At 36.6% G+C, this 26,485-nt stretch overlaps 1 protein-coding gene across 7 annotated transcripts in view; it reads left to right on the top strand.

Annotated features, from left to right (window-relative positions):
* THOC2 (THO complex subunit 2) overlaps positions 1–24,230 on the top strand; it is a 50,884-nt gene extending 26,654 nt beyond the window's left edge. For 4 of the 7 annotated variants that reach the window (XM_051630006.1, XM_051630004.1, XM_051630005.1 and 1 more), the window contains 23 exons: positions 658–751; positions 1,236–1,316; positions 1,598–1,694; positions 3,510–3,627; positions 4,388–4,567; positions 5,095–5,259; positions 5,926–6,201; positions 6,668–6,809; positions 8,106–8,263; positions 9,566–9,694; positions 10,205–10,336; positions 10,422–10,606; positions 11,322–11,506; positions 11,808–11,910; positions 12,288–12,724; positions 13,501–13,559; positions 15,076–15,111; positions 18,659–18,796; positions 19,142–19,211; positions 19,289–19,446; positions 20,078–20,154; positions 20,258–20,305; positions 23,363–24,230. In XM_051630006.1, the coding sequence (XP_051485966.1) occupies positions 658–751; positions 1,236–1,316; positions 1,598–1,694; positions 3,510–3,627; positions 4,388–4,567; positions 5,095–5,259; positions 5,926–6,201; positions 6,668–6,809; positions 8,106–8,263; positions 9,566–9,694; positions 10,205–10,336; positions 10,422–10,606; positions 11,322–11,506; positions 11,808–11,910; positions 12,288–12,724; positions 13,501–13,559; positions 15,076–15,111; positions 18,659–18,796; positions 19,142–19,211; positions 19,289–19,446; positions 20,078–20,154; positions 20,258–20,285 (3,048 nt within the window). In that variant the 3' untranslated portion in view covers positions 20,286–20,305; positions 23,363–24,230. Of the gene's footprint in view, positions 1–657; positions 752–1,235; positions 1,317–1,597; positions 1,695–3,509; positions 3,628–4,387; positions 4,568–5,094; positions 5,260–5,925; positions 6,202–6,667; positions 6,810–8,105; positions 8,264–9,565; positions 9,695–10,204; positions 10,337–10,421; positions 10,607–11,321; positions 11,507–11,807; positions 11,911–12,287; positions 12,725–13,500; positions 14,379–15,075; positions 15,112–18,658; positions 18,797–19,141; positions 19,212–19,288; positions 19,447–20,077; positions 20,155–20,257; positions 20,306–20,816; positions 21,035–23,362 lie in introns of those variants that run through there. The other 3 variants (XM_051630002.1, XR_007890653.1, XR_007890652.1) reach the window with 3 other exon arrangements.
* The last annotated feature ends 2,255 nt before the right edge of the window (positions 24,231–26,485 follow it).

Here is a 26,485-nt window from a genome sequence, read left to right as displayed (position 1 = left end):
AGATTCATTCAGAAAAAAACTTAAAGCTTGAAATTGAAATACAGCTGCAAAGTTGGGGAACGTTTTAATGGGGGATGCTACCAAATGGAGAGGTGTAAAAGTGTATTGATGGACTTCCACTTTATTCACAAATGTGACTTGTGATTTTTTGATCTACTATTTTTTTAGATTTTACTTGAAGAAATTAATGCTGCAATACACGTGTGCATCATGTACCAAAGAGAGCATTCTTAAGTTTTATTAATACATTATGCTTGTATTGTTTCATGACTTAGGTTCATTTTTTAATAGTGTTTTATTATTGTAAGTAGGAACAGAAACACTTATTGCTAAAGTTTAGGATGAAGAAATCTTAGGAAAAAAAAAGTGAAATGTTTTCGATTTTATTTTTTGGTAACTGAAAAATATAATTATGCAAAATTTGTTTTATGTGTTAAGCGGTACTTTACTGATATCTTCAAGGTTCTAGATAAATTATTGATAAATTAAATGAGATTACCGATTACCTTGGAAGTGTTTTAGGATCTTCTGAAAAATTAATTCAAATGATTGTTTGTGTAGGTTTTGAAGGCGATCATTGTTAAATGTTTTTTGTTTATTAGATAAAAGATAATGAATAGTGTTCCTGTTGAGCTGAATGTCTTTTGTAACTTTCAGATTTTATCACAAATACAAAAATATGATAACTTAATAACTCCAGTTGTTGATTCACTGAAATACCTCACTTCACTGAACTATGATGTCTTGGCATGTATCCTTTTATGTAAATCAATACATCCAGTTATTGATAACGTTGCAGTTGTAGCCAGATTAAATTTGCTGTCTGTGAGTAAGTGTTATTTTCTATTGTTTTCTTACTGTTTTTTGCTAGAAATTTTATTGAAGTTTGCAAATACCTTTGCACTCTTCATGAGTTACAGAACCCTCTCTATTTGTTATTTCACCCTATGAAAATGATACCTTATTTTAAAGGTTTGGTTTTTTTTTACTCTTTCATTGTTCTTGAAGGCATATTAATCCTGTAAATAGTGAGGTAAATACTGATTTTTAAGATACCATTACTTTAATAATTTTATTTTTTTATACTGTAACTATGTTAGTGGATCTGCTGTATCATGCTTGGTACGCTTGCATGTCATGTGCATATATTACAAATCATGGAACTGGAAAAACAGGTCTGTATAACTTTTGTTTTCATAAATCAAGGAAAAATATTCTCTTTAACTCCACTAAAGACTGTATCATTGAAGCTCTGGCAAACCCTGAGAAGGAGAGAATGAAGCATGATGACACTACAATCTCAAGCTGGCTGCAGAGTTAGTACTCTTGTTTTACTTATTATATTAATGTTTAAAATACTTCACTTTCCCTATGATCTATCATGCTGTTGATCATTATGATAAATATTTCACTTGAATCTGCCAGGTAATTTTTTAAACAAAACTGAGAACTGGCAAGTTTTATCAATAGAAAAACCTTTTTTATTTTGTATGTCAAAAATACATATATTGCTAACATTCCACATGTACTTCATTTATTCTTATTTAATGGTTAGTAGCTCATGAGGTGCAGTCACAGCTGTTTCTCTTTGCTTCAGGTCTGGCTAGCTTTTGTGGTGCGGTTTTCCGAAAATACCCAATTGAGCTTGCTGGTCTACTTCAGTATGTAGCCAACCAACTGAAAGCTGGGAAAAGGCAAGTCTTGCACACCTGATCTTTATAAATTCAATTTTTATAATATATTATTTGGGTGTTTGATTATACATGGTTGCTCAAAGTAGTAGTTACTCTAGTAGTGGTAAAACTCTGTAATACCAGAAAATGAAGAACTTTAAATAGGAGAAATAATATCCTCTTTTCTACATTCTTTTTCCTCTGATTTTATAGCTGTGACATATTATATTGATTTTTCATCTGTAACTTATTTTAGTACAATTTTATTAACAACTGACCAGACAGAAAAATCCCCCTCTGGTCTGTAATACTGTCGTGGAAATTACTGTACATTATTTAAAAAATAAGTATCTGTGATATAAAAGGGTGTGTTTTGTTACAGTTTTAGTTTTCTTTTTCTCATAATGTTTTCTCTGCAGGGATGGCTCTTAGTATTTTAGTATTATTTTAAACACTGGCTCTTTATATTTAATGTTATCGTAGACACTTTTTCCCATGTATTTAATGGCAGTGGATTTGCTTTTTGATACGTCAATGTTAATTGTAACTTAAAAATTTCTAAACACAATCTTCCTTCTCCTCTTGTCCTTCCATCATCATCACTTAGTATTATTGTTTCATTTATTTATTTAATTGTAATGTGCTAATTTTGCCACATAGAGGAGTATCAGCTTTTTTCTATTATGAATCCCCATTTGCTTACTGAAGGACAGCTTACCAGTGGAGGTAACGCAGCATGGGTTTTTAGGGTATTTATGTTAAGAAATACAGTTTTTTCCCTTCCCTGCAATACAGACAGTCTCATGTACTCTCCTGTCCCAAATTTGTTTTGTATTTTGATGATGGTACAGTCACATTGAGCTGCAGAGGAAGGGTAAGTAATGTTTCTTATCTTTGCCCAGAACTAAGTATTAAGACTTGAAACATTTTGAGAAAAGAAAAATAATTTAATATTCAGTTAGTATTTGGGATCATAGAAATGAAATGGATTTGCCACTTTGACCAGTTCCACAGGACTGGAGTATTCAAGTATTTGAATTGGAGCATATGCTGGTATTTCGTAGTTCCTAGTTAGAAAACATTTATGGTTGCAAAAGCAAACAAAAATACAAAAAAATAAATTATTGTAATAGGAAGCTTTGTTTTCAAGGCCGTGAGTCAGCACTTTTTGTAAGTTAGTCACACAAATTACAGAAGTTACTGGAAAATGCTGCTGGTTTGAATGATCATGGGACAATACAACAAAAAATGCTGCCATTGAGGAAAAGTCATTGCCCTTGTAGAGTTTGGAGCAGGAGGTAATGCCTAGTCTCTGGATGAGGTGATCATTGGAATGTTTTTTATATTCTGTGTTTTCAGTAAAAAAATGTTTTTCCATGTTCGCAATAGCCTTTCCAGACAAATTTTGCCAGTAAAATGCAAAGACTCTATACTATTCTAGAAATTTTAAGTGAAATTTAAAATATTCCGTCTTCATGGAGTAACTGTATAGATACAGTATGAAGCACGTAAAACAAAAAAAAAGGAGCAATAAGCTTTTTTGATTAATTTGTTGATACTTAAAAGTTAACAGCACCACACATTATTTTCAAAACAAATTAATTTGTTCTGAAGGGGTTCTGGAACAACTGTTGAATGCTTGCATTGCTTTTAAGTACTAACAAAAAGAAACCCTTGTGTGCTCAGCATACTAGTTTCTTCTTCAAAAAGGAATGAAAATGCTATCTGTTTCAATGTGGATCATAGAGTTGCTTTGTATGGTGTATCAAATGTCATAGCTTCCATTTCTTAAACAAGTTTTCTTGTTTTTACTCCACTTTTCTGTTTTTTGTGCAGCTTTGATTTGCTTATTTTAAAAGAGGTAGTACAGAAAATGGCAGGAATAGAAATTACAGAAGAAATGACAATGGAACAATTGGAAGCCATGACTGGTGGAGAACAACTAAAAGCTGAGGTGTGTTTGTGTTAAATTTAATTAATAGTAGCTGTTGCTTATTAATGGTGGTTCTAAGGACTCTTGATTCGTGGACACTGGCAGCATAGTTGAGAAAGGTGTTACTTCTCTCACCAGAGACCTTCCCATTCCATTGTTCCATGTGGAAGGGCAGCTAAGGCAACGTGTCCATGAGCCTTAATTGTGCTTCACAGCATCTCATTAATGAAAGCAGCCTTCATTATCCAGTGCTGTGTGACAGACCTGTGAGTTACAGCAGCCAGGGAAGCTTGAATGTTGCATAGTCCTGCTGTTTTAGCCCCGCTCTGGGAGTAGCAACTCCCTGAGTGGAGTAACATCTTAACCATTTTAGCAGCTAAAACTGTTGCAGCCTTAGTGTCAAAGGCCCAGTTGAGCCTGATCTCAAAACAGCTCTCTTAAGGAGCTGAGTAGCTGTCATCAGAACTAAAATCTGAAATTCCTGAATTGAATAGAGACTTCGAGCAGATCACAGCAGACCTAGGTCTAAAATGAAGTGTCATGATGCCTGAGTGGAAATGTCACTCCTTGCTTACTGTGTAAAAGACTAATAGCATGCAAGGATACTTTGTGTCTGATTCTACTGTACAGACCTTGAAGTAAAGGATCCAGAGAGTTTTATTGACAGACAGGAAACTGCATTGATGTTAGTTCATCAGTATTCCTGCAGTCAGAAGCACAGATATTTTTCATTTGTGATACACTATTTCCAGATTTGGACAACTTTTTCTGTACTGTGCAGGGTGGATACTTTGGCCAAATCAGGAATACAAAAAAGTCTTCACAGAGATTAAAAGATGCATTATTGGACCATGATCTTGCCCTTCCGCTGTGCCTGCTTATGGCTCAACAGAGAAATGGTGTGATCTTTCAAGAGGGAGGGGAAAAACATCTGAAGCTGGTGGGAAAACTGTATGATCAGGCAAGTAAAACACTTTAAGAACCCCTCTTTTTCTTTGGTAACTTCTAGTCTATCAGCACAATATATAAGAATTCAGCACAATAAATGCAAATTTATAAGAATTTTCAAAATCAGTTGAAACATATGGATGTATTAAATATGTTATATTGACAAGTGACTTGTGAGTGAAAGACTAAAACATCCTTTGTCATAAAAGGTTAAGTTCGTATTTCCGAAGTAAGCTATAATGTTTCTCTGATCTTTGATACAGGAAGTTTTTTTTAGGCAGGAAGAACTAGTTTCATTTTGTTCTGGTAGAACAGGATGCTCTTACAATTCTGCTGGCTTTTGTAGGGCACTTTTTTGTTTGGTTGGTTGGTTGGTTTTTTTGTTAGCATCTCTTCATCAGAAAGTTCCTCTATACTATGTGTTGATAACTTTTTTTAAAAAAAAATGAAAGGAAAGAAAAAAAGCTTTCATATTCTCCCTAACTTTTCTTTTGAACAAAATAATACTATTTGCTAACTTTTAGTATCTTTCACATACAGTGCCATGACACCCTGGTACAATTTGGTGGATTTTTGGCATCCAATCTAAGCACAGAGGATTACATTAAGCGAGTGCCTTCTATTGATGTTCTCTGCAATGAGTTTCACACACCTCATGATGCTGCATTTTTCCTCTCAAGGCCCATGTATGCACACCATATTTCAGTAAGTAGAACTCTTCTGTTTGCTTGCTGCTAATGCTGCTATATTACATGTTACCAGTATGTGAGTTAGCTTCCTGCTAAAGTTTAAGTTTGCTAAATAAAACTTGCAGAAACCTTATGAATAGAGGTAGAAAGAGAAGCTGTGGGCTGAAACATGTTAAATGGCAGCTTTCACACAACTTAAAAGCCATAGCTAATGAATTCGTCTCTTCTGATGATCTGGGTGGTCAGTAGGACTTTTCTTCCTCACTGTTCCTCCAGATGTTTTAAGTTCCTCTGCAGGTATTTAAGGTGGATTTTTGCTGTGGAGGAAAATGTTGCAGCTGCCAAAAGGTGTGCTGTCTTGAGAGGTGTCAGAAATAAAATTTGGTCCCACATGTAAAATGTTAAAGAATGAAAACAGTTTTTACTTGGTGTAATATAATGTGTTATGGTAACAACAGGTAGCAGCATCAGTGAAGAGAAATGATAAATCCATCCAATGTGTATGAACATTAAAACTTCTGCACGATGTTCTTCACTGCTTTATGTGCATAAATGACATTTCATGTGTGTAAATGTTTCTTACATAGAAAAGTTTTTGAAAAAAGTTAAATTATATTGTAAAAGTTAAATTACATTGTGTACAAAGATTATAAATTTTTAATTCTTTTTTTTTAATCCACAGTCAAAGTATGATGAACTAAAAAAAGCTGAGAAGGGAAATAAACAGCAGCACAAAGTTCACAAATACATTACATCGTGTGAGCTGGTGATGGCTCCAGTTCATGATGCTGTGATTTCTCTGCACCTTCCCAAGGTTTGGGATGACATCAGTCCTCAGTTTTATGCTACATTCTGGTCTTTGACAATGTATGACCTTGCCGTCCCACATAGTAGCTATGACAGAGAAGTCAATAAACTGAAAGTCCAGATGAAAGCCATAGATGACAATCAGGAAATGGTACGTTTATATAATTTTATGGTATAGTTTAAACTTTCTAACCTTGAAAGATGCTTTTCTTTGCTGCTATTTTATTTAAAGATTGTTTAGATCTGGGAGGCTTTGTCACCTGACTTATCTGTGCTGATTTGTCACATTCACATAACTTAGATTGACTGTTCCTTATTTGTCACATTCACATAACTTTGATTGTTCCTTATAATGTCCACATTTAAAAGTACCAGTGACTTCACTAAGTGAAAATTAAGAAAGCAGTGTTTGACACCTGTATCTGTGGTTTAGCTGTTCATTTTTGTCCTAACTGTAGTCAGCCAGTGCTCATGATATCAGTTGATTACTAGAGCACAGCATTATTTATTGAAATAGAAAGCTCTTCAGGTATTACTTAGCATTATTGGGAATTTATGCGAACACTTGCTAGAGATAGAGCAAATAATACTAAGTGAGTTGCACTGACATCTTACAGCCTCCAAATAAAAAGAAAAAGGAAAAAGAACGTTGCACAGCTCTGCAGGACAAGCTTCTTGAGGAGGAGAAGAAGCAGTTGGAGCATGTGCAGAGGGTTCTACAGAGACTGAAACTAGAGAAGGATAACTGGCTTCTGGCAAGTAAGTGTGTTTAGGGGAAATAATCTGGATGTTTTTGTAGTCATCACTGTCCCCAGAACTAAAAGATCAGCTTGTACTAATAATCTTAATGTTGATTTAAAAATTAGATCTCGTTATATGTTGAGGTCTGTTACATTAGTGTAATGTGTCTTGCTGCAAATGCCAAGTAGTTGGTTTTAAGTTGTTAGTTTCTTGCTCTGTCAAGACCTCTTAAATATTGCAGTAATTTAGAAAATAAATAAGAGTGACTAATTCAGTGGGAATTTGTAATTGAAAGAAGATTTGCACTTATTTACTGCAGTTCAAATGCTACTAAGTTAGGATAATTGCTACATTGCAAGAATTAAGCATGTGAACTCAGTGAGTGGTTTGAATTAACTTGGAGTCCTGTGATTAAGAGTAATATGCCAGTGTTTGGGTGGTAATGACAGCCTAACAGCACCACAAAATGAAACAGTATACAGATGTTTCATATGGCAGATATGTGGGAGGCAGAACAAACTTCCTTCTCTGACAAAACCTTTGTAATGTTTCATATTGATTGTGAACTCTACTAGTATGGTTAACCTGAAATGTTTTTCTCTGGTCAGTTTACTTCTCTACAAGAACTTTCAGTTTGTAACTGGAAATAGTGGTTTGTCTGTCCCAAGGAGCCTAGCATAATCCAGTGGAAAAGCATTTTATTGTCCAACTCATGTAAGACACATCCAGCTGATTTAATGAAGAAACATTGACAGTTAAATCAAGAAAGGTTATTCCCTATAAGTATTTAACCTACTGGTACAGACAACTGAATCAGCTACATGAAATCACTGGTAGAAAAACAACTACCTGAAGCTTGATCTAGAGCTGATAAATTTTTCTGCTTAGGGAAGCACCCAAAAGCTTGTAGAAGGTTTCATGTAGTTATGATGTGTATTTAAACATATACTGTTAGTAATACAGGCATTTATGGGGTTCAGGGAATAGCTTATTGTTGGCTCTTGAGTTCTTAGGCTTCAGCTGCAAGAAGTTTCCTAGCGTTGTGTCCAAAGACAACCTTAACTTTTTACAGCAGTTTCCCTATTGAAATAAATTATCTGTAATTGTGCTCCTACCCTCCCCTCCGTTCTGAAACTCCTAAGCTTATTTGGACTTTTTCTGAGCAGTGCCAAAGATATGTCTGGCATACAAGCACCCTAATGTACAATGGCAGGAATATGGATGTGTGATACCGAACTTGGGAAGAGAGTAGTTGGATGTTAACCCATTAATCTTCTTTCCTCCTTTTCTCTCTCAACTTCTTTGTTTTTGAAGAGTCTACCAAAAATGAGACTATCACAAAATTTTTACAGTTATGTATATTTCCTCGGTGCATATTTTCGGCGATCGATGCAGTTTATTGTGCTCACTTTGTAGAACTGGTGCATCAGCAGAAAACACCCAACTTCTCCACACTTCTCTGCTATGACAGAGTAAGTAGCTAGAACTGTGTGTGTGTATGTACATGATTACTGTTATAAGAATGCAAAACTAATATCCCCCTTGCCCCACAAAAGAGGTAAAATAATAATAATTACCTATGTGTAATTCTGGAATCTGTGACAATAAAAAGTTTCCTTTTGTACTTCAGGTTCTACAAACGAAGTTATACTAGAGCTTCAGGAGGTTATTTTCAAGGAATATTGTTTTTGAGTTATCCTAATGAGACTAGAGTTTCAGAGCAAAGTCATTAGCAGTCTGAGGAGTTGCATTCAGGTTTTGCAGCCTTCCAGTGGTCTGCATTTCTACAGCCTCATCTGACCCCCTGTATCCCCCCGCATTTTAGCTGTGTGTGCCCTACTGCTGTAGTGTCACCTTGCTTACACTTGCCCTCCACAAGCAGCATCTGTAGAACCCTTCTCACCCCGGTGAGCAGTAAGTACTGCAGATAGCAGAGTGATCAGGGAAAACAAGGCAGTTGGAGGCGTTTGTCCAGGCTGTTCTCACTCTTTGGATAGCCAATCTTTTTCTCCTGTGGTGGAAAAAAGGTGGAGAATGTAGATGGAAGAATCTTGCAGGATGCATTCAGCTCCAGCAGTACCAGCTGACTGTACTATTCTGGGATATCAAAACCATTCTGGCATTTGCTGCTATAATAAGTAAAATTATCAAGGTAGTGAATGGTTGGTACAGTTATAACGGATTTGACTCTGAGCCTTGATTAAATGGATGTGTGTGGGGTTGTATTGTAAACAATTATAGTGAAGATTGTTTCCATATGAACATTCAGTTAGAGTCGTCTGATTTCCTTTGAGATGAGACATTTCAAGCAGGTATTTGCTTTGATTTTATGAGTCCAAAAGAGCATTCTTACTCAAATACTCAGTCCATGTTCTCAGTGACAGAAACAGACAACTGCATGAGCTCTCTCTGATGAACCTGGGCAGGCCAAGAAAAAATCCCTTCGCATGGTTAGGTGTTTACTTTTATCTGCTCAAATAGATTATTAATTTGAAAACAAAATCATTATATGCCAGTGAAGAGACACTTTAAACTATGCAAAACCATGTGTCAGCCACAGATAAAGGCTGTGCTTAGTTTCTGGGCTAAGTGTGAAGGACCAGCAATTGGTTAATAAAGTCTGGAAAACAAAGATAATATTTTACATGGTATCTCCTCTATATTTAGAAATCAGCTTAGCAGTGGTTTAGATGAGATAAATTTGAAAATCTTGGTTCTTGTTCCCTTTGCAATCTGGTAAAGTCATTGTAACTTTTTATTGCTGCTGTTCACAGGTTTTCTCTGATATTATATATACAGTTGCAAGTTGCACTGAAAATGAAGCTAGTAGATATGGCAGGTTTTTATGCTGTATGCTGGAAACTGTGACTAGATGGCACAGTGACAGAGTCATATATGAAAAGGTATGTGATGTTATTAAAACATGTTTGCTCACAAGAATATATAATGGCCACTTGTGTAATTCAGCCAATAAAAATGGATTTAGTGAAATCTTTAGATTTAAAAACATTGTGTGATTGATTTTTTTTTTTTCTGATGGGGTAATCTTAGAATTAGGTTTCAACAATTCATGTAGTTTTAATAGAAGTAATTTTATACAGTGTCAGAAACACAGTGGCTGAAAAAACCCTTACAGTTCTGATTATCTCATAGCTTGTCTTTAAGATAACTTAGGGAGCATATGGAAACTCTCATTTCCTTGTAAAAGCTAGTTAAATTGCACATAATCTTTTCTCTCACCCACAGCTAAGATATCAACATAACTAAGCTTTAAACAAAATCTGTGTAGTTTTTTTTTAAAGTGTGATCACATCTCAGTCTTTAGCAGAATCAGTGAAAAAATGCTTCAGTTATTGTATTAACTTTTGTAGAATTACTTCCCCAAAAATATTTTTTCTTTTATGCACATTTAGGAATGTGGTAACTATCCAGGCTTCCTAACTATATTACGAGCGACTGGATTTGATGGTGGAAATAAAGCTGATCAATTGGATTATGAGAATTTTAGACATGTGGTACACAAGTGGCACTATAAATTAACTAAGGTAAGTAAAGATGCTGAAAAAGCTTAAGTTTTTTCAAACTTAAATTAAAAAAACTCAACTTAATTGGATTTAATTTGTGTTCTAGGCTTCTGTGCACTGCCTTGAAACAGGTGAATACACACACATCAGAAATATCCTGATTGTTCTGACCAAAATCCTTCCGTGGTATCCGAAAGTGCTGAACCTGGGCCAAGCCTTGGAAAGAAGAGTACATAAGATATGTCAGGAAGAGAAAGAGAAGAGACCTGATCTATATGCATTGGCTATGGGGTAACAACACCTTACTTTAAGAAAGTGGTTAAAAATGGATCATGAAAGGCATCTAAAGACTCGGAACTGTTACAGTCCTAACATTTGATTTTTACCTTATCACAGAAGATTTCACTATCCTGCATCTCAGGGCTGACAGTGTGAATGAAAACTTTCATTTTGTGCTGGATGATCACTAATTTCCTTTACAAGACTCTAGTAAACACTATATTTAAAGATTTGCACTCCTAAGAGCATAGCTTAATTTTAGAGACATAGCATAGCAGCAAGTAGACAGGAGAGAGAGTAAAATGAAGAAAGCCGAGGGCTGTTGATATAAGACTGCTTAGATTTTGGAAGTTCATATGATTCTAAAATGCTAAACTAAAATGTTATGTTTTACTTCTTTCTGTGATGAATGCATGTGTGCTTGAGGGCCAGTTGAGATTGCCCTGGCATTTTAAAGATTTGTCAGTAGGCTGCTGGTTCTGTGTGAGACAGGGGTGTGTGTGATGGTGGTGATGATGAAGAGGGTGTGAAGGTAGGGCTGCTTCTGTGGTTTGTTTTGATTTTTCTTTTCTTTTGAGCTCATCGATAAAGGGGAAGAAACTGCATATCAGTTGGGAAAAACTGTGAGATAAATACCAGATGAACTGTTAGATTAGATCCTCATTTAAAGTTCAGCCCATGTTTTGCTTTATGTTTGTGCATATTTAACAATCTGTGCGAATTGCAGCTATTCTGGGCAGTTGAAAAGTAGGAAGCCTTTCATGATACCTGAAAATGAATTCCACCACAAAGACCCACCTGCCAGGAATGCTGTAGCTGCAACAGTACAAAATGGGCCAGGTGGTGCTGGGATGCCTACATCTCTGACAATAAATACAGTTAGACTGGAAGAAGGCACTACTGAGGAGACTGGTAAACAAACCTAAGATTATTTATTTATTTTTTAGTAAAATTATTCTGATGTTAAAGGCTACTCTCTCAGTTTTGCTTATGAAATTGAAAACAAAGCATCTAAATACTATGCTAAATGGGGTCAGAATGTGTTCTTCATTTTTAGTTGGTTTTGGGAGAGGATGTTTGCATTTAATTACCTATTTTAACTGTTAGCTACATGTGATCTTAGTTGAATAAGCTTTGATACTTGTATTTTTTTTTGCTAATAGGATTTATGTATTAACTGACTGAAATAAAGCTGTTCTCTTTTTTTAAACAGATAAACTAAAGGAGAAGTCTCAGGGTGTGGTGAAAGTTATTAATAAAGCTGTCAATGCTACACCAAAGGTGACAACAAGCAATGGAAACAGTGCTTCTAACAGGTGAGAAAAACTACTCTTTGACTCTTCTTTTCTTCCTTCCAAACTATAGAATGATACTTGAAACTGACTTGCCCCTTCTTTTGCTTTCAAGTTCCATATAAATTGTTTCCAGTTCTTCAAAGTTTAATATACGAGATTATTTTTTCCAAAATACACAGCTATATTGTTCTGACACTGTTGTTAAATACATTCCATTTTAGGTAAATAAAGATAAAAGAAAAGAGAAGATTTGCTTGTTGCTGTTCTGATTGAGACAACAAATCTGCCAGTGCCTGGTTTAGAACATTCTATCAAACCATCAGAAATAAAACACTTCTGTGATAAAACTAGAGCTGGTTTTGTATTCATGCTAATCAACCTTTTTATTTTTGATGCAGCAAAATCATTAAAGAGAAAGATGAGAAAGAAAAAAGCGGGAAGGAAAAAGATAAAGAAAAGAAAGACAAGACTCCAGCTGCCACTCCAGAGATGAAGGCACTTGGGAAGGATGGGAAAGATAAACCAAAGGAAGAACGGGTAAACAAAGATGAGAAAGCAAGAGAGATCAAGGAGAAAACACCGAAATCTGACAAGGAGAAGGAAAAAGTCAAGAAAGAAGAAAAAGCTTCCAAAGAAGAAAAATCCAAGACAATTGTTACCATCGTTGAGTCAAAGTCAACTGCAGAAAAGGAGAGAGAAAAGGAGCCATCCAGAGAAAGAGATATAGCGAAGGAAATGAAATCCAAGGAAAATGCTAAAGGAGGAGAAAAGATGCCAGTAGCTGGGTCCTTGAAGTCACCTGTTCCCCGATCAGAAATATCAGAGTCTGAAAGGGGTAAGTTGGCATATTTAATTTCTGGTTTTGTCTTGAAAAATAGAATGTGTCACTGGAAAATCACTGAATGTCAGAAAATGCTAGAGAGGATGAGAGAGAATTTGCCGACGTTTTGGCCTCTTGCTTTTAGATGCAGTTAGTGCCTAAAGTAGATAGTTAGATATCTTCAAACTGCAAACTGGGAATATGTGAACTTCACTTCTTCAGTGGGCGTTTTCATAAAACCTGTCAGTTTTTAATGCAAGCATCAGTGGTCTCTAATCTACTCGTTTTTTCATAACATTTGAATGGAAGGAAAATGGGATGTGGAAGATGTAGGCCTTTCTGTCCCTAAGAAGGACACAGAAAGCTTTATCAGTTGCTTCTTATAGTAAGGGTTAACAAATTCTTTATGTTAATATTTTAAGTTAATCTGAGGCTGATGCTGAGTTTTATACTTGCTTTTCTTAAGGAAAACCAAGTAAAGGAGGGTTGTAGTGCTTTTCATTAGGTTCACCTTTTCAAGGTCTTGACAGCAACTCTGAAATTCAGATACAGACGTGTACAAAATTGAATTAACATATTTTGCAGCAGTTTGTTCACATTGCACTTTTTCTGCAAACTTTCATAAAGAGAGTCAAGACATGCTGGTAACTCTAGATAGCTTAAAAACAATTCACGTAGTGGTAAAACTTGAATTCTAGTTTAAATTACTTTGGTCCTTCAGAAAGCTGTATTCTTAGGTTACCCTCTTTGAAACGTGTTTTCACGATGCCTTTGTTCTTTTCTTTCCTCAGAACAAAAACGCCGCAAAGTTGATACTCATTCTTCTCCATCACATTCCTCAACAGTAAAGGTTAGTATAGCCTGAGGAAGGCAGCACCCATGTTAGGCTCACGAGTTTGGGATGCCAATGTTCGACTTCCTTCAAGTTTTGTGCCAAGTATACACTGGAGCCACTGGAGGTTTTATGTTGCATTAGAAAATGCATTCCTTTTCTTTATTGGCGGACTGTCTTTTTTTCTATAAAAATATTTTTAATTACCCAATAATGCTTCAAGGACCTAGCACAAATTTTGTAAATAGTGTTTGGAAATTGCAAGAGAATTTTTACACAGAAGTGCCTCATTGTTTTAAGCAGTCAGTTTTTTTGGAGTGCAATGGTAGCTACAAGCAAATGAGTCTTTGCAGCAGAGTGGAGCATATTTTTCTGCACTTCCATTGAAGAATCATAGCACTGAAGATTCCTGGATGATACGGGATGTACGATACCTCTGAATTCATCAGGCTTCTTGATGAGCATCATACCGATATGTGCCTTCTAAGGAGGAGTCTTGAAAGGAGTTCCATTTTAAAGTCTCCTTGGTGATCAGTTCTGCTGTAGTTGTGTATATTCAGTGCGCATGCAGCTTCTGTTGTACCTTCCGTTCGAGGTTTGTTTATTTCCAATGGGTTCCCACCATGTTGAGCCCTGCGTTACGATAAAACCAGATGTGGCAACCAAGCCTACTACCCAGCAAAGAGAAACCCCAGGCATTCAAGCGCAGCACAAAACCATGGGCGTAGCCTACTTGAAGACTCAGGGTAGCCATTCCTTGCTCCATATTTATTTTATTTCTAAACCATCTATGTTCATGGAATCTTTGAATTTGCAGTACGTTGAACATTCAAAACTGTAAGTTACTAATACTTCATCGAGAGCACTGTGATGGATTATGTGGGCCTTTGAACTTCACCATCTTACCAACTTTAGAACAAGCTTTTCCATCTTACCAAATTAGAACAAGCTTTTCTTTTTTCTGTTTTTTCAAAGAGTCCAACTTTTTTCTATGTAAGATTTACTTGAAAGGTTTAGGCTAATTCAAAGAAGTGAAATAGCTGTTGATAGTTTTGAGGAAGCAGGTGAGAATGGTAACTACTCAATCGTTTTTCTTACCTGCTTTTTGTAAATGGCAATGTAAAGTCATTCTGGAGTGACTTCTACCACATTTAACTGAAAGTGGAGAAGATACAGGTTAAAAACTCTTCAAACCTGTTTCATCTGTGTTTCAGATGTATTTAGAGTTAAGACTATTTTTTTCTATATATTTTGTATTGGCAGGAGAGTGTTTTTTCAGTTTTATGAAGAATTAGATAAAAACATTTTGTAGATTACTTCTAGAGAATAGATTTGACTGTCTTCCCCCCCCTCCTTCTCTCTTTTGAAAAAATATTTTGGTTCCTAGCTTTATTCAGTGTACAGTATTAACATAAGATTTATTCCAGAAGGAGTAGCTGTTTTTTGTTTCGAGGGTACGGCCATGCTTCCCAAAATTCCTCTGGTTTCTGAAAACTATTCCAGCTTACGTGTCATCTCCATTCATTTTCTACAGGACAACCTCAACGAACTCAAGGACTCTTCAGCAAAGGTTTGAATCTTTTAGACACCACCAAAGTTTAATTTCATGTTTTGTTGTAAAGATACCTAAACTTTTGGTCTTCTGGCAAACCCCATCAGAAAATTCAAATTCAACTTCTCTAAATGCTAGTGTAGTAACAGAGGGATTTTTTCAGGCTGCTACATAGAACCTCTGTATAGGAGAGAGGGATGTGGAATTAACGTATTAAAAAAATCCCTTAATTTCCATTCTGACAATATTTTTAAGATATTTTTATGAGTCATTATCTCTTCTGGTCCTCTCTGAAACTTGTAAATTTGTAGAAATGTCCTTATCGTTAAGCCATTTGTTTGGCTGAGGAGGTTATAGGATAGTTAAAATGGTTCTTAGAATAGTTAGGTTTTTTGATACCCATTATAAAACCCAATTATTTAAAACAAAAAATATTAAAGAAATATCTCTGCATCTCTTTCCCCTTATTACTGTTGTATTCATGTTTGAGTGCTATAGTGCTGTATTTCAAAGCATCACAGGCAACCTCCTAATTGATCATCTATGTGTGTTTGCTTCCTGTAAATGCACTTTAGATTAAGTATCTCATGACAATGTATGCTAAAGAATGCTTTCATAGAATCAGAGAACACCAGCTTGGAAGGGACCTCGAGGATCATCTGGTCCAACCTTGCTTGGCAAAAGCACAGTCTAGGCAAGGTGGTCCAGCACTCTGTCTGACTGAATCTTAAATGTGCTTAATGTTGCAAATCCTCCACTTGCCTGGGGAGATTATTCCAATGGCTGATTGTTCTCATTGTGAAAATTTTCCCCTTTTGTCCAGTCGTAATTTCCCCATGAGTAACCTGTGACTGCTATCTCTTGTCTTCTCCACCTGACTCCTTGTCAAAAAGGAGTCACCATCATCTTTGTAGTTGCCCCTTACATACTGGAACACGGTGATGAGGCCTCCCCTGAGCCTTCTTTTCTCAGGCTGAACAAACCCAGTTCTCCCAGCCTTTCCTCGTACAACAGCCTTCCCGGTCCTTCGATCATCTTTGTGGCCCTTCTCTGGACTCTCCAGCCTGTCCACATCTTTTTTGCAATAGTCGGTACCAAAACTGAACACAGTATTCCAGGTGTGGCCTGATAGTCACTGAGAAGAATAGGATATAAGTTGAATGACATTTTTGAATACTGTATTTTAGACAGATTTTGCAACTATTCACTTTTTCCTCCTTTACTGTTTTAGTCAAGGTTCAACTGGTTAATTGGAACTTCACTCAAGGTTTCCTTACATAAGCTTAATTTTTATTTATAAGTATTTATTTTGCTTATTAAGATATTGATGTGGTAATCAAGCATATAGTGGAGGTAGTTGTAATTAAATTACTAATGCACAGCTTTATTTTTCGAGGCAATTTGAAAAGTTAGATCTTAGAATTAATTATAATGTGTTTGTATAGACTTAGCTGGAAGTGTACTGCAGTTGTGTGACTTTTTCATGGACTGTTTAAGTGCTCAGAATATGGGGACTGTCCAACCCTTTCCTTCCTCTTCTAAATGTTGTTTTCTATTCTTTCCCACTTAATGAACTAACTTCCATTCTTGAGTGCCATAGTAACAGACTTAAGGCACTTCTTGACAATGTTCCCTTTACATGGTGTAAGGCAAGTTAAATCCTTTTCTTTACTGCCATGTACTTGTTTGGGGAAAGGATGATATATTTCTGAAGCCTGTAAGATTTATGAACTCAGCTTCCACTGCAAGTTAGTAGAAGTCAAGGGTTGCTGTATGGATACAGGCTTTCTTTATTCCTGACTTTGCCCAGTTTCTGGGGCCAGACCATTGAAATGTTGGCTTGCATTGCAGGTTATAAAATAAATGGTGCCAGAGTTGAGCTGGGTTTGTGTTTATTCTTGCTTTGGCCTCTTCCCAAGTTACACAACATACAACAATGCCCATAATTTGATGTGCTTTCAGTTAGCAGCATTTCTAGAAGCAAGTTGATAAAGCCTGATGAGCTAAATCCAGTTTTTTCTTGTGAAGGGGAGTGGGAGGAATGTTTTCTAAAACTCTGGCATGGTAGAAGAGCAGTGGAATCTGTCAAACAACCGTTTGTAAACTTAAGAAATGGAATAGGAGAAAGCAAAGCTGCTTGTTTGCTTTCTCACATGGAAAGCATCTCTGGAATACAACTGCAAGGGGCTGCATAAAAAATACCTCTTTGTAAGTCACTGTTAAAAGTTGACAGCAGAAAAAGAGAGGATAAATTTACTTGTGGAATAGCAGTGTAGGAAATAGAACAAGAAAAAAAGGCGTAAGAAAAAAGAACAGAAAGAAAAGTATCTAATGAAAGGTGCAGTCTCTGGTATAGGAGGATAAGAAAATTCCAGTTAAATAATAAAAGGAGAAGAGACCCAGTATTCTCAGTGTGACTTGTAACAGAAACATCAAGTTTGGATAAGTTAAACATTTATCGGAACTGGAGAAGGACAGGATGACATTAATTAAAAAAATAAAACTATTTGAAATAATACTTGGTTTCGCTCAAGTGTTTTCTAGATTGTTCTGTACTAATCCACTTCCGTCTTTCTTTGGTGTCCTTTTAAGATGTCTCTCTAAAAAGAGATACAGAGAACATTTTGAGAAAAAGATTTCCAGCCTCCAGGCACCCCCAAATAAAATTGATAGCTCATGGAATTTGGAAAAGATTCAAGTATACTGATTTAAATCTGTATGTTTTTGTAACTTAAATATATAAAATACCAAGCAAAGGTGTTCTTAATTTAAAATGTGCTCTTATTGGTATTTTATGAAAAATGTTTCTTAGAAGGCTCCAAATATTTAGTTTTATATAATGTGCAGGCTACCTTATGCATGTACATACACAGTAGCATTTGAGCTTTGTCAAGTGTTATAGTTGAACTTAGTGCCGCTTACTTTCTATTCTCCCTTGCAACCCAGTTTATATTGAAAATACTCACCTTTGCAACGAGTATGTTTTACAGCATTTATCAAAATTGCTTAGAAGAGAGAGAATAACAATCTAAAACACATTACAGAGCAAAAACAGTTCTGTGTTTGGCTTTTTACCATTGGAAGTTTAGGCTTAAGGTAGAGTTTTGTATTAGTTTAGATTAAAAACCACATTATTCAAAGTATTGTCTTAAATTCTTTGTGGATTAAGATTATTATTTAAAAATTAATTAGAACCTGTTAAGGCAGCAGATTCCATTAATTCATTCCAGGCAAAATTGCAAGTGTTAAGTCAGGACAGGGATCTGCATATCTTGTTTCAACAGCACTGCTATCTGATCTGTTTTAATGTATGGATACTGGTAATAACACTGTATTTAGTATAAGTGTTTCTGTTAAGAGAAATTGTTTGTGAATTTCCAGTGTTGAGAAAACAAGCTATGGGTTAAATTATAAATGACAAGTTTGAAAGTCTCTTCAATAATTTTTTTTGCTAATAAAGTATCAATGTACAATTTTGCTCTTTGAGCTAGATCTGTAAGTAAGACTTTATATACACATCTAGGAATACATATTAATATCTGGTGATATTGCCTTAATTTAACAGCACTACATTAACCACACTACTCCAACACTGTCCAAGAGTAAGGAGAGAGAAGTGGACAAGAAAGATTTGGACAAGTCAAGGGAAAGATCCAGAGAGAGAGAGAAGAAAGATGAAAAGGACAGGAAAGAACGAAAAAGGGTTGGTGAAATTTTTATGAACTAATTTAGAAAGCTGGTAAATCTCTGAAAGGTTTTTGTTTCAAGTCCTTGCAGTAATACTTGGTTATACAGCCTGTCCAAGCAGAAGTGATCCGTATCAGGGTTGTTTTCCTTTGGTTCTGTTGCTTTTTCAAAGGTCGGTTTACATTAACGTATTCAAAACTTCCCTTCAAAACCGATCTCAAGAAACTTTACACAGGATGTGATCTCTCAGTTTCATTTTAAGTATTCAAAAAATAATTCTCCAAAGCAGCATTGTAAGCAGGTGCTACTTCAGGAGGATGATTTAATCTGCTAACATCTGCATAATTGTATTTGGTGCCAGGATCATTCAAACAGTGACCGAGAGGTACCGCAGGATTCGACTAAGCGACGCAAAGAGGAAAATGGGACAAGTATGTATTTTGTTTTGTGTGTGTTTGCGTTAGGCTTTTATGTGTTGTGAATTACAACTTCTTGTTGTCTTTTTCAGCTGGTTCTTCAAAACACAGCAAGAGTGAAAGTCCTTCTGATTCCCCTCGCTTAACTGAAAAGGAGAAGGAGAAGAACAAATCAAAATCTTCAGGAAAAGAGAAAGGTGATTCAATTAAAGCAGAAAAGATGGAGAAGAGCTCCTCTGGCAGCAAGAAGGTAAAATAAGCTAAGATAATGTTGTTGAATTGATTTTTGTTGTTGTTGACAGAACAAGTAGATAATTTTTATTTAAATTTTCTTGCTGCTTTATTGCCTAAATTAAAAAGATATGGTGCCAATGTGTAGGAAAATGCTTCTGAAAATTCTGGGGTCTTGTGACTCTAAATATTTCATCAGTCACTCCTGGCAGGGTAAACTGGAGGAATACTTGAGTTTGGCAGTAGCCAGGAAAATTCAGAAATTATTCCAGATAATACTTGCAGGCTGGTTTGCTGAGCAAATAAGTGAAAATGGGGTTCATTTACATATAAACTAGTCTGTCTTCAGACTTTCAAGTGCATGTGTCAGGACAGGGTTTTTTTGGTGAAAATGGGTAAGTATGTTGTAGTCATGTTTGTAAAACATCAAACAATAGTTCCCAGTTGTTTGAACTCTTTAGTGGTAGCAGTTGTCATAGAACTGGAAGACAAAGTTAGAGTAATCTCAAAAAAAAAAAGTCTTTGCAGTCATTCTAGCGGATTATTTTTTTTAGCTGTGACCAGTTATAACTTGAAATATGTACAATCCTAATCATTCAGTACAATGTATACTATAATAAAATACTTCCTTTATGTATATTTTTTTGAAGGAATCAAGACATGATAAAGAAAAAACTGAAAAGAAAGAAAAACGAGACAGTACTGGAGGGAAAGAAGAAAAGAAGCAATATCCTTTAATGCATTAAACTTGTGAGGAAAACACAGAAAATAAATTTCCTTTTACTTTATGTAGTAAAATAATTTTCTTTTTTCCTTAACTTTGAATCTACTCATAAATCTTCAGACAAGCACAGATAATGAAGATTGTTCCAGATAAGGTAATTTATTTTTTTTTTACTTTGTTCAACTTGTTATCTCCTGTGGCTCCTTTTGACTGGTAAAGGATGTACAAATGAAACAGCCTGAGTGTGAAAGGGCTGAAACTACAGAGGGTGGGTATTTTGGGATGGTTAGGGTTTTTTGTGTGTGTTTGGTTTTTGTTGTTGTTGTTTTCTTCTATCCCAGAGAAAAATCTTTCCCCATCATCAGCATAGAGATTTTGCAGATACTAAAATTATTTTGGGGGCAAGTGTGGGGTGGGGGGTCAGCAGTGCATGTTCAGCACTTTTTCCAAGAAAATAAAAACAAAACCAAAGGTGAATCTGTGTGATCCTGATAGTCATCAGTCTTGGTAATTTACCTGTTAATTAAGAACATCTTGCCTAATATATTGGAAACTTAAAGTTTTGTATCCTCTTATTTTTTCTTTAACAAAAGGACTATATTTTAAACCAAATTGTTATATAGTGTAGTAAGTCAGTTTATTATCTCTGCTTAATCTTTGATCAGATTTGAGGAGGAAGAAACCAAAGGAGATCTTTCACATGGAGGGATTGACTGTTTGCAGAAAGAAAATAAACTGTTTGAATATTTGCAGAAAGAAAAGGAATTATTTGACTATTTGCAGAAAGAAAAGAAACTTCAGAGTATTTTGAATAACCTATACTCAGATTTTATTTTTTTTATATACAGAGCTTTTAGAAAAATAAATTGTTCTTTGAAGCTGACAGTGTTCTGAATTTTTTTTTCAGACCTATGCAAATATGTGGAAACTTAAATTTAGCCTTACGTATATGATGGTGTGGGGTTTTTTTTTCTCTTCTTTGCATCTAGCCATCTTAAGAATCTCAATGTTTCATTTTCAGTTATTTGGGGAGGAAAGTAAATTGCCCCAGTGAACTTAAAATTTGTTCACCTGACCTACCCAACTTGAGCCATGCACCACTGCCAATCTTTCCACATAAAGCAGTGGACAATTGTAAATTTTAACAAGTGTGTATGTGTTGGGTAAACATGAACATAACTGGCAGTATTCAACAAGTATCAAAGGTTATGGCTTTTCTCTCTGTCCACATATTTCTTAATGTTTGTTCTGTATTTATAATTGAAGAATTGTTTCTGTGAAAACTTTGTAGATTCAGTGAGCACTCAACTCAACTTCAAGAAATGAAGTAGATACGTTTTTTTTCTTCACTTACACATTTTTCAAGATTTGAGATTATTTGCTTTCATAAAGTAGTATTTTTCTGACTATTGAACAATATATAAGGAGGACAGTTTTCCTTTTTATCAGGAAAACTGATACTCTTATAGAGAGGAGGAGGACAACATTTTGAAATGTGCAAGCCCTTTTTTGTCTCAGATTTTGAAGAAGAATTGATGAGGCTGAAAATTTTTGTTCTCATAACTGTCTTGGCTGGTCTACAAAGTGATGCTGCCTTTTCATCAAGTGATGCTACTTTTCACCAACGTGATTTGTTTTGATTTCCATTTAAAGACTGGAGGGGACCTTTTTACTGTGAGGATGATCAAAAAGGACAACCGTTTGCCCAGAGGAGTGGCAGAGCTGCTGTCATCAGAGTATTCAAAACATAACTTGGTGGGCCACAGCTCTGATCAACTTGTTCTACTTAATTCTGCTTTTTGAGCAACAGTGTTGGATTGGACAGTCTTCAGACATCCCTTCCAACCTCGTTGTTTCTGAAATTCAGTTATGTGGGTATCAGGTTTGAGAATACTTAAGGTGATGTTATATGGCAGAACTTACTGGAGAGATTTATTGGCTGTGGCCTTTCTCTGTCTCCTAATGGCTGTACTTGCTTTAGCTGTCAGAGAAGAACCACAACATAGTCCTCAGTTCTTCTCTTTGCCTCTAACTAAACCAGCAGAGACCAAATCTGAAAGGTGTAAATGCTTTGCTGTTGGGGAATTCTTTTCCAAGAGGCCTGAGGATTATAAAAATGGCTTATGTAATACTTGGTGTTTTGATGAAGGTCCAATAGAACAAAAAACAACAGCTGAATTCTGAAATCTTCCGATGGTCCCAGAATGTCTTCTGAAAAAGTCTCCATATGTGGATTGTGGCCTCAAAGAGCAAAGAGGGGATTATTGGAAAAAGGTCTCAAAAATTTCATTTGATGTGGCTCGTTCTGCCAGTGAAGTTGAGGGCAAATATGTGGAGGCCTAACAAAGCTCATCCTGGTACCATGTGCTCTTTGGAGGATACTGGGAGAAAACAGGATAGGAGCTCAGATTATTGCTTCTTAGTAGTATTTCTTTTTGTTTTATCTTCTTGGAATAATAGAATGTGCTTCTGTGAATAGCTTCCAAACTGAAAATTATGACCACTCTTTCTTGGAAAGAGTATAATAATAAAGAGTTTTATTTTGTCCTTCATAGCCATTATTGTCTGATCAGTGTGGATGGATCCCAGGTTTTTTTCCCCATTTCTTTAAATGTTGCTTTTGAAAAAAAAAAAAAAGGCAATCTTGGTAGATGAAGTTCACTACTGAGATACTTGCACCATCATTAATAATAAAATTTGAAGTTTTATCTTGACCAGCAATTAAATGAAAAGTGAGGATTGTAATAAATTGAAAAAGCTCAACTTCATTTTTATGACTGACATCATGATTTTAGCAACAAATGCTTAGGTAAACACTTTTTTATAGCAACACAGTTGTGGAATCTAATCCCATGTTCCCATGTGTTAAATGTTTTGTAATGCTCTTCCTAATGTACAATGTCTGATTGACTGCATTTATTTCTTGCCTAATTTAGATAGTAATATCTAAAAGATTTTTACCTTCACAAGTGACTACTTGGTTTTTTTAAATTTGTATCTTCAAATTACTGTTTCACCAGTTACAATGCAGTGCTCACATTAATATAATTCCTGCTGTGGATTAAAGCAGAATTAGGGAATGAATAACTGCTGAAAATAGGTTTATTTTCCCCCTCATTCTTTGAATTGTGGATGGAATAAGATGTGTTGTTGTGGGATCAGTATGCATTGGAACAACATCCAATTCCAATTATGTATGCCTTTGTTGCAGGTGAGATTGAAATGGGAAGATATCCAGCTGTGACCAGAAATGTATTTTCCAGAGTATAGATTGCACACAAATTTGTGAATGAAGAGGACCCATCTGTATCTCCTTTAAATTATTCAGTTCTCTGCTTTATTTCCCCGTGCTGAGGATTTAATTGTTGAGTTGTACATTACTGTATTTGAACTTGTTGCTTAGTTTCTTACACATTTATTTTCAGTACCTGGCTGAAAGTGTTACCTATTCCATATTTTAGCACAATGTGCTGCAAACAAACAGTTGCCATAGTGCAAATGAGGTCTCGTGTACAGAGTTCCACATTAGGTTGTCAAAAATACTGCCTGAGTTTAGTAATTCTTTCAATCTGAAATGCATTCTTTTAGATGTTTGAAAAACACGAATAAACAGTTATTGAACCTTTTTGGATTTACCTCATTTAAACTCAGTTTTTATTTATTACTTGGCCTGTTTTTAATATCAGTGACCTAAAAAAAAAGTCAAGTGGGAGCACCGTTTTCACGCAATGCTTAGGGATTATTTGTATATTATGTGTACAACGTTGACTTGTTTAAAAGAAACAAAGGATGAACCCTGCCCCTTCCATCCCAGCCTAAATCTGTGCTCAGTTGTCCCTTGCCACACCTTTTGTTTGTCATGTTGTTTTTAGATCGATTGGAAATGCTCTCTTCAAAACTGAAATAAATTAAGTTACAATTACAGCTACAGGAGCTTTGTATTGCTGAACTTTAGTCTGAAAAGTTTCACAATGACATTTTTAAAAAAAAAGAAAAAAAAAAGAATTTTTTTATCTGCTGAATTCTACCAGTGTAACCTTTTTTCTAAATAAACAATAGTTTTCTCAATGGGTCGTAAATCATTCTGTGTCTGTGGTCACTTTATTGCTTTATGTATTGTCACGAAAATGTATTAGTTGGAATGGCGGGAGGGTGTTTTCTGTCTTTGCTGTTGAGTCAGCTGTCTGTACCTACTTGCTCTTTAGCTGCAAAGAGTTAGTTACAGTGCTGCAAGGTTACATTGCTGCTGCAGTGACTGATGTGTCATGTTTCTCCAGTGCCTTCAAGAAGCTCAGGGTTTGCCTTCCTGCATTCAGTCAAGCTTACATCTTTCTCTTGAGGCACTCGTTCCTCATCCAAAGCTCATTAAATCTCTGGTACTTTTTCCCCTTAATTTCCTAATTTAGTAAAATTAGGCTGACTTAAGAGTGCCTTAAAAATGGGTTCATTTAGTTTGACCAGCTTAATGCCTGGTAAGAAGGGGACTATGCCTTATGACATAGCATGGTAGGTCACTTTGGTGAAGCAGCCATCCCAGATGCTCACTTGGGTAAGAAATCTCCAAGATGTAGAAGTCTTATTGATTTCCACCCCTATGCCCTCAAAGATGTGGATTTCCTTCAGGAAAATGTTCCACTAATTTGTTTAAACTAGAATATGTGGGTTGTGAAAGAAATACCTGTTTGTGTTCTTTAGAGAAGGGAAGATTCCAATGTCTAGAGACTCTGCTCACCATGTAATGATTAAAAAGATATAGTGGAAGCTGAAGTTCCTTGGCCTGGGTACAGCAGTTGAAACACACAATGAATGTGCACCAAAATGGAGGAGCTGCTGTTACAGCTTGATTTTTGATAAGTTTTGAAGCTGGTGCATGTCTCCTGCCTCTCTCTACTGCCATTTCTTGCTCCAGGGACTGCAGGACTGATAGAAAATTTGAGTGTGCTCCTTTGTTTGCCCAGATTCTTGTGAGGCAGACGGCTTTCTGTAAACACCAGCTATGTCCTCCTCTGCAGGCAGCCACTATGATAGGAGAGGTAGTGACTTGGAGGGGGAGTGAAAACTTCCCCCTTTGGTACCATTTGCACATCAAATCAAATGGGTTGTAATACCAGACCGCACCAAGTAGGTAGTTCCTCTTCAGCCGTTGTGTTTACTTTTGTCTCCTTTTTAAATTCAAATTCTGCCCCTCATCCCTTTGGTAAGGATCTGCTTTATTTTCAAAACGGATGCAATAAAACTGCACTGGGGTGTGGAGAAGAGGATCTGATGCCAGTGGGAGGTGTTTCACAAGACTGAAATATTAGAAGAAGCAAAAACCTTACAGCCTTGGTCCTCATGCCACTTTAGAAAATGGTGAACAGAAGTAGTGAGAGCTCTGACAGCTGCTGCCCAAAGGCTGCAGCGTTTTCTCTCTTTTTAAAAGTACATCAAATACAAAGCTAATGATAGTCCCTTTAGTTTGAATAATTGTACTGGTTTGGTTTGGTAGGTGCGGTTTTTGGTAGCGGGGGAAAGGCCCCAGGGGTGGCTCCAGTAAGAAGCTGAGAAGCTCCACCTGCTCCAAAGCCGCCAAAGAGCCATTAGAGGGACAATAGCTGCGCCTCAGCGATTAACATACGAAAGAACTGATACAACACCTGAGCAGAGAACGCTTAAACGAGAACAGCTGTGCTGGAGAAGCAGAGCCGTGCTGGTGGTTAGTGAGGAAGAAGGTGCCCAAGCAGAAGTTTCCCTGCGACCCATGGCGAGATGGCAGCTGCCCCCCTGCACTCACGGAGGAACGTGCTGGAACATTCCCAGAAGGCGCCAGGAGGGGTGAACTTGGCCAGTGGACTCTGATTACGCAGCTGTGGAATCCCCCGGGCCAGGGGAGGTGGCTGTTCCCGAAGCAGCCCGTGACTGTGAGAAGCCATCGCTGGAGCAGCTCCGGACATCGCGGGATGGACTCATGAAGGAGAGGTACGTGGAGGACTCTCCCATGGGAGGGGTCCCGTGGGGAAGCAGGGGAGGCCTGTAAAGAATCTTTCCTGAGGAGGAAGGAGCAGGAACCACCAGCCTGTGAACTGACTCTAAACCCCATCTCCCTGTGCCGCTGGGGGGGAGGAGGGAGAGAAACCGGGAACAAAGTGATTTGGGCCCGGGAAGGAGGAAGGGGTGGGGGTAACATATGCAAGCCCTGCTCTCTGTGTTGTCTTATGTCCTGTGTGTACTTGATTAGTGTTATTATTTTTGCCCAAGTTGAGTCTGTTTTGCCCGGGACCTTAATCGCTTTGTCCTCCTCGTCCCAGAGTGTGTGTGTGTGGGGGAGCTGAGTGAGCGGCCATGTGGTTGCTCC

The sequence above is a fragment of the Apus apus genome, chromosome 12 (genome assembly GCF_020740795.1).
Source record: "Apus apus isolate bApuApu2 chromosome 12, bApuApu2.pri.cur, whole genome shotgun sequence".
NCBI lineage: Eukaryota > Metazoa > Chordata > Aves > Apodiformes > Apodidae > Apus > Apus apus.
This window is presented reverse-complemented; position numbering and strand designations above follow the sequence as displayed.